Source organism: Stegodyphus dumicola, chromosome 12 (genome assembly GCF_044657685.1).
Source record: "Stegodyphus dumicola isolate Sdum_Otavi_A_Nest chromosome 12, ASM4465768v1".
Taxonomy (NCBI): Eukaryota; Metazoa; Arthropoda; class Arachnida; order Araneae; family Eresidae; genus Stegodyphus; species Stegodyphus dumicola.
In genome coordinates, this window is record NC_140779.1 from 40,654,264 (window position 1) to 40,667,614 (window position 13,351).

Below are 13,351 nucleotides of genomic sequence, written 5' to 3' on the forward strand. Positions count from 1 at the left end.
AGTTCAATTAACTAAACATGAAATATTCACAAAAGTGTGTGAAAATTTTATTCTCATGAATAAAATACAGACATACTGGATCATAACAGAGAAATCTTTGGTACAGTAAACACTGACTAGCCAGACACTTAAAATATGGCACTGAAATTTATGGCAGCAAACATTTTTATACCTTAAAATAGCATTAACAGAAAATGTGTCCTTAATCCTAATTCATATTCCAAAAATTTAACCAATTTTATCAACATTTATCTTTTGAATAAAAGTGAAACTAGTTTTTAAAGGTATTAAAAGTAAGTTATTTTTCAGTGCTTTAATTTTGGAAGTTTTATTATTATTATTATTATTATTTCTAAAGAATACTGTATTTTAAAAAATATTGCTTCGGAATTTTAAACGAGGTAGCCATGGAATGAATGAATTTTACTTATACAAAGTCCAGTTATTTAACTCTTAATTCCTAAGGTTAAAATAAAAAAAAAAAAAAAAATGTATTTCCAAATTTTAAAACTACTTCAAATTGAGTATTTTAGTGGCATATGAAATTAATAAAATTATAGCTAAAAGTCAACTTATGTAAATTAGAAAAAGCATTTGCTGCTGCTACAAAACTTTTAAAATATTTACATATAATAAATTTCATCATAATTTTAAATAATGTGAATTAAAGAAAAGTAAAGCACACTCATCAAATATCAAAATGTGTCAAAGAAATAAAAATTGAATCTCCATACTGTGCAAGTGAATTTCAGAAAGCGACTAACATGACAAGCTTCTTAAAAATTTCAATTATATACAAAATTTTATTCAACTGGCATATTCTGACAAACAACACTTCACAAGCCAAAGTCACATTTGAAGCTCTGATAAATTTATCAAAAACATTTAGGAAACACAACGACTATGTATAAAATTATGAAACTATGCAATAAGAAAAATTAAATCATGTAACTGTACAATAAATATGAAATGCTGATGGATAAATGATTCTGTAAATAACAGAGAATGCAAAAATTAAATGCTAGTAAATGAGAATCTCAAGATCTTTATACAAGTTAAATGAAAACAAACATTAAAAAATGGTATGATGATATTCAAAGTGAAAAAATGCAGGGATGTCCGAGTGTTATTGCTTTATCTTAAAAATTTCACTAACGATTAAATATAAAGTCGTAATGATTTCATTCATCTTAACATTTGACATTAACATTTCACAATTTTGATGTTTCCATATCACCAAAAGAAACAAAGCACACACAACCAAACACAGCATGAATTTGGTATGCGATATCAAATTCATCAAATAAGTTTTGAGCAGTAAAAATTATGAAATCAGATATGCAGCTACAAAAAATAATTCATAACTGGTGAAAATGCATATTTTTAAGGTTAAGTTATAATTTTTGAAGAAAACTTATATATAACACCATCAGCATTTTAAGAAAAGTGTGCAAAATGGAAAGGAATAAATAAATACTATAAAAGTAAAAATTTATACATATAAAACATTTCTGTACATTGCATTAAAAAGTTAGACTTTTTTACAGGGTAAGTTTTAGTCACTCCACATACATTTTGAAAATGAAAATGGACTTGCCTTATTCAATATATTTTCCCATTCTAAAAACTAATATTTTCTGACTCATCCTAAAAGCTACAAAAAAATACTAGTTCCCCCCCCCCTTTTTTTTACAAAACCTTCTTATATAAAAATATATGGATAATGTCTTAACAATTAAAGTATTTTCTAATTCATTACATGGACTAAAGATGTTGATGAGTCTTTTCATGACATGGTATGAAATCGATATTTACTCTTCATAAAACTTGAGACTAATTTTACCAATATTCTGTATTAGTATCACATATTTACACATTTACAAATACATTCATTTAACTTCTTCAATCACTATGAAATGGGCACTATTTTATTCTAAACTATATGGTTTCTGGCATATTTTATATCTTTAAAAAATGTGAACACCAACTATTTGGAACTTACACTGGTACTGCTTAAACAAGGCAAAATCCATTTTCATATCCAATTTTGGAAAGCTGCAATTCTGTGAAAAGTCTTTACATATTAATACATCATTTTAAAAAAAGACATCTAAATAAATTATTTTCACAAGCCTGAAATGGCTTGCTGCTCAAAAAAGTTTTTTTCCCCTCTTAAAAGTTTTTTTTTTTTTTACATATTAACTATGTTTTGAGAACTGTGGACTAAAACAGTACAAGCTCTGTGTTAAAACTTTGTTAAAATAAAGCTCTCAGTGGGAGGTAAAAAAAAATTATCCTCTCAATTCACATACTGTGTACAATTGAAGCAGATCATTACTGGACTAGTACGCGAGGTAGTTTCCATTATTCTGTTGCTTTCAATCAACAGACTGGTTATATTCGGAAACACTACACAGAAAAGTTCCTGGAAACTTGCAAAATCTTTGACTTCAATGTTTTCTGCTCCGTTCTCGGGTGGAACCAATCTACTGGGAATATGCAGATGCATTATCTCAAAAGTTTTCTCCTTTGAAAATTTTTCTAGAAATCATACTTTAGAAACTTTTCCATCAGACATGTGATACGGTGGTATCACTTGAGGTGGCAGTTGCCTAACATTAGGGGTTGTAGGCCTTGGCAAAGACATGACATTCAGTTGGTCATTGGGAAATGGATTAGATAAAATATGAGGACCAAGCACCATATGATGGTTATTTCCAAGTTTCTGTTGCAACAAATTTGATCCAGCATTAGAAAAAATAGCTTGAGGGAAAACAGGAACATGTATTCCTGTAGTTACAAGAGGTGCTGTGGCAGTGCTAGCATTGGTCATGTTCGTAGATCCAGTATTATTGCTAGGACCTGTGCTACTATGCTGACTGACATTCTGGGTAGTACTACCAGAATGGGTAACACTCATTGTTTTTGAATGCCAACTGCTGAGGAGAGTATGAAGTTCCTTAAATGTTGGCCGCTGAGATGGTATTTCATGCCAACATTCAATCATCATGGCATATATATGAGCGGGGCAATCTTCCGGGCGTAACAATAATTGACGGGAACGAATCATATCTATGACTTCTTGGTTATTATACCCATAATAAGGTTGCAAGCCATAACTAAATGTTTCCCATAAAACCACACCAAATGACCAAACATCACTCTCGGTAGTAAATTTGCCATACAGTATGGATTCAGGTGGCATCCATCTCACTGGCAAAAGTGATTTTGACTGAACTCTATAGTAATCAGAAGAATAGATATCACGAGACAATCCAAAATCTGAAATTTTGACTGTCAAATTATCTCCAACTAAGCAGTTTCTAGCAGCTAAGTCTCTGTGTACATAGTGATGACCAGAGAGATATTCCATTCCTGCAGCTATTTGTTTTGCGATATATAAGAAATCGGGAAGCTCCAAAATTTGAAGAGTGCCATCTTCACTGCTGGCAGAAACATCTGATCTTGGAGAGTGTAAAATTAAATATTCATGCAAATCTCCTTGTGACATATATTCAAAGAGCATGCACATAGGTTCTTCTCTCAAACATACACCTAAGAGACAAACTATATTAGGATGATGCAGATCAGACATTAGTTCTGCTTCCCTCTGAAAATCATGCTGTGTTTTTAATGTAGCATTTTCTTTTAAAGTTTTGATTGCCACAGCAGTGACACTACCATTTCCATGTAGACTCAATAATTCTCCACAATAGACTTTACCAAAAGCTCCTTCACCGAGTTCCTGCAGAAATCTTATAGAATTCCTAGGAACTTCGGGCACACGTAGATTTGGACGTGGAATTAAAGTTTTCATTTCCATTTGCTGATGTGGACCTTGTTGACTAATTGGACGCACAGGCATTTTGGAATTTTTCGCTACAGGTTTAGGAGAAGGTTTGGTACGTCTACGGACACACCATAATCCCAGCAACAACCCCAAAATTGCAACCAAGGCAATTGTAGGAACCAAAATATATAACCACAAATAGTCAACTGAAACAGAAAAGCACAAATTAGCATATCTGTACATATTCATATAATTACACAAAGATAAATGCTGAGTTTTGAAAAGCATATAAAGCATATTTTAATAGTTATAACTTCTTATTTTTTAAGAAACACTAAAACCTAATATATAATTATAGAAAGTATAAAAGATTATTTGCACATCACAAAACGTTTTAATATATATATTTAAAATAGAGATACCACGTGAAACTGCAGGAAATTATTAATCATATAAAACATGCATTCAAGTATAACTACAAATTAGATGGAATATTCACAGTAGAAATTGTACAATCAAATTCCAAATACAGTACTTAATTCAAATAGTTTTACTTTAAATTCTCTTTCACCAGTTTCCAATAAACTAAAACTAAAATTGAGGAAAAGATATAATATATTCTGAAGAACTATATTAAATCACATACAGGTATCCTTCCAATAACATGGAGTAGACAGGTTCCTAGAAACACTGTACTGTTTGAAACCATGCTACATAAACCTAACAATCAATACTATATGAAGGGATGCATTCTGAAAGCCTTACTTTTTAAAATTTGACAATTTTATTAAAATTATAAAAACATAAGTACATATATAATATATATTTCTTTTCTCATTTAATTATATTTCTTCATAACTCTCTGCACAATGAGGCAAAAGCATTTTTCAGGTCAAACAAACCTTGTGGTGTACAAGGATTTCTTTTTCTTTAAATTAAAAAAAAAAAAAAAAAAAAACTCTTTCTGAATCCATTTCTTAGCTAGGATTTTTTGCATCTTCTGCTCTCTTAAATAATATGTTATTTCAGTCTGATTACTGCAACTTTTATATTTGTAGTACATCTCATTGTAATTTTCCAGCTCCCTTTTAAATTTTCAGCATAAAGATCTTCAGTCAAGAAAAATTATTCAAGATTTTTGCTAATATAAGTCCTTCCTATAACATTTTCAGAGTAAAATTAGTATTTTCATGATTTTCATCAGAGATGTTGTCCTCAGAATTGATTTGATTCAGAATTTTCGATATCATTCTCACTAAATCTGCCAATTTCTTCTTCCACTAATTATTCTTGGACAACTTTAATAACCATATCCAGAAAACTTTCACATCCGATGAATATAGCACATTCTAATAGCTCCTGAATCCCATTTTCTGAAGATCCAAGCGAGCTTTCTGATATGGCTAACGTGCATTTAAAGTTGATTACTTTAGTTCTCTTACCGAAAGATATGCAATTTCAAAACAAGCTTCAATTGAAAACTCTTTCCAAGCTTTCATTACATCGACTGATTGAGAAGCAACTGAATCTAAAATTGAATGAAATCACAATACTACTTTTACTACTACATACTTTTAAAGTTGCAAATAACAACCTTGATATAAAAGTTGGATCAATGAAATAACATTTGGTGGTGAAAATTCTACTGTGACACTGGGATCTGTTAAATTCAGTGGGTGAACAATAATAGCACCTTGAAGCTCATATTTTTTTACCTCCAGCACAAACGAGTTGAAAAACAAAATCTTTAAATGAATCTCCTTTCACCCAAGCTATTAAATTTGCTCTCCAGTGTACTGCTAAGGTGTTTATTCACAGGATTTGAAAGATTTATAAGCTAGCAAGAGCTTCGTTATTAATTCCCCTGATGGACTGCTGCACAAAAGTAATGTTATGTGATTGTTAGATGCCTTAAAACCAGATATATTTTATCTTTTTCTTTTTTTTAACACAAAGCTTCTCTTGGGCTTTTTTTTAAACCAAAGCCAGTCTCATCAGTATTAAAAACGTAATTAACATCCTTATTTTTCAATTATCCCTTGAATTTTTTCTGGATATGTTTTGGCACCTTCATGATCAGTCACATGGATGATGGTCACTTGAATTCAATTGCTATGAATTGCAAAATGTTTTCTAAAGTTCTCTACTCAACTGTTACTTCCCAAAAAGTCTAAGTTTAAGAAGGATTCTCCACATTCTTTCAGATGTTTTTAAATTTCAACAGCCTTTTCTCTAATTATGTTACTGCCAATGAAATCCTTTCTGCCCATTCTTCAATCCAAATGGCTAGTGTCCTTTCCATTTTATCAATAACTGATGCATAGGAATGAGCTGCATATTTTGCGAATCTCGAAGATTCTGTGTTAATTGCACTTTTTAATTTCTTTTTCAATTTTTTTAATGGTTCTCATTGCTACGTGATTTAAATCGACTTACTGGAACATGAGATTCCTTTTCTCCTTTTAAGAAACAATTCAGAATTAATATTTTCACTGCCAAAGAAAAAAAGTTTTCTTTTAAAAGTTTTTTTCTTACTTTCAGACATAATTTGGGACTGAAAGATAGTTTTACAGTAATTACTAAGAACAACAAAGCTAATTAGTAACACATATCCATTTAAAAAAATGTTTCTTTCAAAATCACAATTACATAACTTATGCAATCTACCAACTGAATACTTGGAGCACAATATACACTGTGCAAATTATGGGCACAACTCAACTTCAAAAGAATTGCAACATGAGAGAATAAGGATTTTGAAGCCATTACAAATGGCTACTAAAACTTAAATGTAAAAGTGAAACAGTGTTCGTAGGAAACTGTGTAATAAAAGGGATACCCGTACATATAAATAAATAAAAGTTGGCCCCCAAAGCAGAATGTTTTGCTCTTTTCTGCAAGATGCTTTCAGCTGCTAGAAATATAACATTTACTCAACACATAAAATCCTCCCCTCCTTATATTGAATTACTTTTTAAAAATAAAAACTGTAGGTTGATGAGAACATCTATGGTTCTAATTAGATGAGAACATTTATGGTCCTAATTAGATGAGAACATCTATGGTTCTAATTAGAATAAATGACATAATTGCTAAAAGTGCCTAATAAAATACAATATTTTTCTGTGGTTTATAAAAAAAATGGGAAATGCTGGCAACATATTATGTGTTTGTTTTCAGGCATATTGGTGACCAGCATGGTGAATGGAAGCATAAACTGAAATCAGTCAGCTGGACATAGGTATTTTAAATAGTGGCACTTGTACAGTTTATTTATATAGTAATTTTCAAAACAGTTTATTTAGCATTTAAATAATATAATTATTTTCTATTGCGTGATAATTAAAATCCTTTCCTTCATTCTGTAATTTCTTTTATGAAAATAGCCATTTATAAGATCTTATCAAATTTTTAAATTAAAATATAGCAAAAAATAGAAAAGAATGGGGTCTTAATTTTAAGTAAATATGATAGTCTGCAGAAGATATATCACAACTTAATTTACATTTCATATATTGCATAATTTTAAATTTTATATTTTTTTATACATTAGAAATAATGTTTAATAAAACATGCATCATGAAGTCATTTCTTTTGCAATGTAGGTCTCACTTTTTAGTACATTTTGCTTCAACACAGGTGAACTTCTTTGATTTCAAACATGATTTGTTTTGCTCTTTTAAACTTCTTCATTCTCCATTTTACATGATCCACACAGTCTTATGAAAATGCCAAGGAAATATATTGAATGAGTAAAAAAACTTGATGTGGAGGCCAGAACATCCTTGTGCACCCTACTGAATTATACGCATTTTTTCCTGCACTTCAATTAAAACTTATTTCCTTGAATTATTCTCACTTGATTGATCAATCCCTCAAGGCAAGTTGAAAATGACATCAAAAATTGCAAATTTGAAATTAAATATCCCTAGTAATTTTTGTCACATGGGAGTAAATTTGTTTTTTTTATAATAAATGTAAATCTTTGACTACATTAAAAGATAGATTTTGCTACTTGTCAAAAGTTAAATTTTTTATTTAAATCTGACTTTGCCAAAACATAAATATTTTCATGTTTTTACTTTTTTTTTTTTTTTTTTTTATATTCACATACTACAGAGTTTATGTTACCAAGTCATGTTTGAATACCAAGACATGAGTTTTCAATTTTTTAAATCTTTTATGTCAATTTTCATTATGCTTTTTAGTTGTATTTTTTAATAATAGTAAAGGAAGAAATAGTAATAGAAAAAATAAGGTTTTTAAGAAAAGGTAGAAGTATTGTCAAAGCCAATTGAAAGCATATTCACAGAATTAAAAAGTTAAATGTATATTCTTATAACAAAGGGTTTTTGGTGATATCTGTCATAAGTACAAAAGAAAGCTTCCTTGTTATTTTTTTACAATTACTCCTATTATAATGCAGAAAATCATTAAGCATATTAAACAGATGAAAAGAAAAATTATTGGATTGTTCAAGTAGAGAGAACTATGGGAAATTAGTTTCATCCATGGAAAATGCAACCACATATACATCTTTGTACACTAAAAGAGGTGTACACTTTAAACTTGTAAAATATATACGGAACTCTGCAAGTGGAAAAATAAAAAGAAGAAAGGTACCGGGCATCAATATCTTGAATTTTACCTACTAAATTTTAGCAGCTGTCAAGTTCAAATGGGAAACAAAAAACACTTTTAAAAGTATACTAAAAATAAAATAAAATAAAATAAATATGACAGTAATAAGATTTTTACCAAAATGGAAGAAACAGTACCATGATTACTGCAATGATATTTTAGGAACTGCTTAAAATTTAAAATATTATTTTATCCTAATTCATCTTGATTATAATTCTGTGCCTTGATTTAAAAAAAGGAAAGAAGATATCTGCTGTCAAATGTGCAAATGTTCACAATTGAGATTTCTACGCAAGTCAAATCAAAATCAAATTTCACTGCCACAAAGAAAAGGTGCAGTGAATTTCCATTATTCCACAAATTAATCATTTTCCATTAAATAAAATGGTCCAAAATAATGATTTTATTTATCATTTTAATAATCATGTATCATGTTCTTAACTTAAATAATAATATTTAATTCAAATAAAAATCAGTTTACTCACCACACTGTGGTACATTGCAGATTTCTTTCCTGACATTTGGATCAGTAGTAAAGCACCAAGGTTGTGTTTCTTTGCCACCCGGATTCCTACAATAACTATGACCGCCTACTAATTCTGGATAATCTGCAGTCTTGTAAAAGATTTGATCGCTCCAAGGCTGACACCTTAATCCAGAGACTGTAGTGGATATTGTACCTCTATATTTCTCACCATTTCCTTCAAAGCAAGTATCCTCTAATAAAAATATATAAATAAAAAGTAAGAAAAAATATGGTCCTCATTTTAACCTGAAATTTAAAGAAAATTATGTACTCCTCTATTACTGGGACAGGATTCAGAAATATATGTATGTGCTTATATGTGTGCGTGTATACACAAACATATTTACATATACTATACGTTCTTTACATGAACACATCCATTCATACATACATTTCTGAATTCGGTCTTGATAAAAATAAGAGTATAAAAAATTTTCCATATATTTAATTCAATAATAATTTGCAAAATAAATACAGAAAAAAAGAGAGGGGGAACAAATTGCAAGAAACTTTTTTTTTTATCCTTCATGATTGGTAAGTTAAAGACAAAAAACAAAATGAAATAGAAATAATATAATGATAAATAATAATAAATAAACAAATGAAAATTGCAATTAATGCAAATAAATGAGAAGATCTTGCAAATCCGTAGATCTTCTGTGGGCAGCAGATCAAAATTTCACATGATCAACTGTTTTTCTCCATTTGTTTCTGGAAGCAGTTTTAAAAAATTCTGAATAATAATTTAGAACACTTGAGGCCAATAATTAAAAAATAAAATTCATTCTAAAAACACATCTGCTCCAAAAAGGTTAAAATAAATTTCAAATGCATAATAAAATCAAGAGTGAAAAAAAGAAATCGGCTATATTGGCAAAAATATGGAAAACCAAAAATTTTATGCATCACATAAAACAAGCATATTTTATTTGAAATAAATCAAAAAATTTTGATTATAGCAATTCTAAAAAATGACAAAAACAAGTATTTCAACATAGTGTTTTTTTGAAGGAAGACTTGATTAATCTAAATAAAATGACCCAGAGAGATTATTCTTTTAAAATTGCACGGAATTCAGACACAACACAAATCACATGAATCTCAAACACAGAGAGTCCTACAAATTTAACATATAATATCGTTAACACACACGTATATAACCAATATCTTAACATTCCATATAATTTCATGATCACTTTCAATTTTGAGGGCGTACAGGTTTCCCTTCATCAGAAGCAAAGAAACAAGCAAAGCAGTGTGCCTAACAGTCCTATTTATGCTTCACAGTAAAGCGAACAAGAAGGTAGCGCCATCTATCGGCAAAAATATTAATGAAATTCAAAAGCTACGTTAACAGACTTTCAAAAGCTTTAGGAAGGACTGGATTTGACTTGATTAAACAAGATAAATCTTTGTGAATGTGAAGAGCCACATGAAAATCCAATTCAGCAACTGAAGAAACTTTTTGAACCATTTTTGCAGATCCAAAGTTAAAGTTATGATTAAAAATTTCCAACAATGATTAGCTATCGAAGATTTGCTAATTTCGCCTTTTGGTATATAAGATTTGTGTTTCTTGATATGAAACTTTAATTCTCTTTTAGTCTGGCCAATGTATCTCAAACCACACTGACATGATATGCTATAAATTCCCCAAGAATCAAAGTTAAAAACAGAATCTTAGAGTCAAACCATGAATTTTATTGATAGCCGAGAAAATGACTTGAAAATTAAACTTCTGAAGAATCCATTCAATTTCACAACTGACAGAAGTATAAAATGGGAGCCCAACAAGGTTATGAATGCCATTTCTAATAGTGGAATGTCTTCTTTGACATTTAGCAGAAATTATTTTAAAGGTATTTTAAAGGCTTTATCAATGACATAGGAAGAAAATCCTCGGTCAATAACTGATCTCAAATAACTGAGTTCATTAGCAAGCTGAGATACAAATTCTGAGAGCACAATACATATATATTAGTAAAAAGAAGCCATTATTTGCTTAGCCGGGTCACATAACATGGGGCGGTTATAAAGAGAAAAGGGTTTACAGTAAACAGTAATGCTGAAATCAAATTCATTGCAAATAAGAATATCAAGGAAGGGAAGGGAATTGTCAGATTCAATTTCAATAGTGAACTGTATGGCTAGATCAACAAATTCATAATAGATGAAATTGGGATAAATCTTCTTGATTACTATCAAAAAGTGCAAATGTGACATCTACATAGCAAATCCAGAGATTGAAAAATTTTAAAAATAATTTGACCTCAAAATAGTGTATGTAAAATGTCAGCAAGTACAGGACTGAGGGGATTATACATAGCTAATACCTCAATTTCGTGATGATATTTATTTTGGAAAACAAGGCGTGTTTGACTTGAAGAGATTTTATAAGAGAAATTAGCTCTTCAATTTCAGTATGTGTGAAATGAAATTCTCGAAGCCTAATTTCAAGATAATTTAGTTCTCCTTCGACTTGAACATTAGTAAACAGCAATTTCACATCAAAAGAAACCATAATGGAATGCAGGGGAGAAAAATCTGTAACGACAACTTCAAAAGAATTTTTTTACAGCGTCAGTTACTCATCATCCAGCTGGTTCACAAGTTCATGAAACAGTACCTGGTACACTTTACTGGTAACAATAGTGTAAAAAAAAATTGGCCCAATTATGTGCCGCTATGATGTTATGTGAATGAAGGGGGTCCCTTGACAACTGCATGCTAGTTGTCACTGCTCCATAAATGTGCGTTTTGCGAGTGAAACCACACTTCATCGTATGTACTGCAATATTCCCGGTCTTTCAGCAATAAATCATTTAAAACTAATGGCAGTATGCTAGGTGTTTATCATGGTCAGCCTATATCAGTTTATGAACTGTGAACTTGTCGAGATACAGGCCCGCTTTCTTAACAGCTCTTTGACACTTCTACGCTATAGTTCAGATTCCTGTGATAAACACTGCACAAACTTTGTGTGCGAGGCCAATAGTCATGTCTTTACATTAAATACACCTTCTTCAGATAACTGTGGGTCTCCCCACCACCACTGTGCTTGTCTGACAATGAATGTTCCCTTTGTCTCTATCTTCTTCACCAAGTTTTGAGTAGAATGTTTAGATGTCAACCACCTAAATGTTCCAAAATCATTCACAGCAGAAGAAAACAAGTTACACAAAACACCATGAACAGCAAGTCATGCTATACTGAAACCTAAGAGTTCACAGAGCTCATAGAACCCTTGTCGCCACATCAACTAGTTATGTCAGAATATCTAACATGAAATCCAGGTGATACCCAATACTCTTTAGCAGCAACATACATGAACATGCAGCAGCATGTTGAACTGTGTATACAGATGGGAGATGTTACAACCAGCACCTCTTGTAATGAACTTTCATTTCTCAAATATAAAGGTATGACATAGAAAATTTTGGCTTCTTTTCCTCTTGTTACTTCCTTTTTTTGAGTGAGACACCCTGTATTATCATGCATAATTAAATGTAGAAACACTAATGCAAAATATAAATTAATATAAAAATTAGTTTCTTATGAATGACATGAAATTTAAAGTATTTCAGACACTGAGTTAAAAATGTTACACTGTTTCACATGTCACAAAAACATATACATCAAAATCATCAAATTTCATGCTTATTTGCATCACATATTTTTCAAGAATAAAGTTCTTATTAAAGAAAAAATGTTTAAAATTACCTCTATCCACCAAAACAGTATTAGGAATTCCCAAACGCATGCAAGTTTCACTTTCTTTGGATCCAACAGGAGGCAATTCCTCACAAACAGGCAGAATTTTCTGCTGTCCGAGCAGTGGGTGTCGTTTTGCAATAGAATATTCCATTCTGCAAATATTACTTTCCAGCACCTCACACTCATCTCTACACACTTGCCTTGGCATTGGATATGGACTGTCAGTATCACATAATGGAAATGCAAAAAAGCATAAAGATGGAATTGCATACTTGTGACATTCTTCCGAAACATCATGGGAAGTGGCAATAACAGTGAAGGCTGCAGTCAATTTTTCTTCCATATGACTGAGACTGAGTGATGATTTAACATACACAGTCCTGTTGCCAATAAACTGAACGCATGTGACACCACGATACAGATGGCAGAAACCAGCAGCATTCTGTTGCTCTACCTCTGGCAAACTGCAAATGGAAAAAAAAAAAAAAATTGTTACTATTTCCTTAATTATTATTAATGTGAAACTCATTGGGTCATTTATAATTCAATCAAATACTATACTGAAATGATTCTTGCGATTAGAATATTTCATGAAGAAATTTCATTACAAAATAAAATTCACAAAAAGAAGTTAATTACAAAAAACTTAATTAAGAAAAAATTCATACTTCCAAAAGTAA

General features: G+C 30.6%; 1 protein-coding gene across 1 annotated transcript in view; it reads right to left on the bottom strand.

Moving 5' to 3' along the window:
* Positions 1-23: 23 nt before the first annotated feature.
* Positions 24-13,351, bottom strand: part of LOC118196595 (tyrosine-protein kinase transmembrane receptor Ror-like) — a 421,786-nt gene continuing 408,458 nt past the window's right edge. Inside the window, exons 6-8 of the mRNA XM_035368066.2 lie at positions 12,678-13,135; positions 8,917-9,150; positions 24-3,996 (exon numbers count right to left, since the gene is read on the bottom strand). Of these exons, the coding sequence (XP_035223957.1) occupies positions 2,549-3,996; positions 8,917-9,150; positions 12,678-13,135 (2,140 nt within the window). The 3' untranslated portion in view covers positions 24-2,548. The remainder of the gene's footprint in view (positions 3,997-8,916; positions 9,151-12,677; positions 13,136-13,351) is intronic.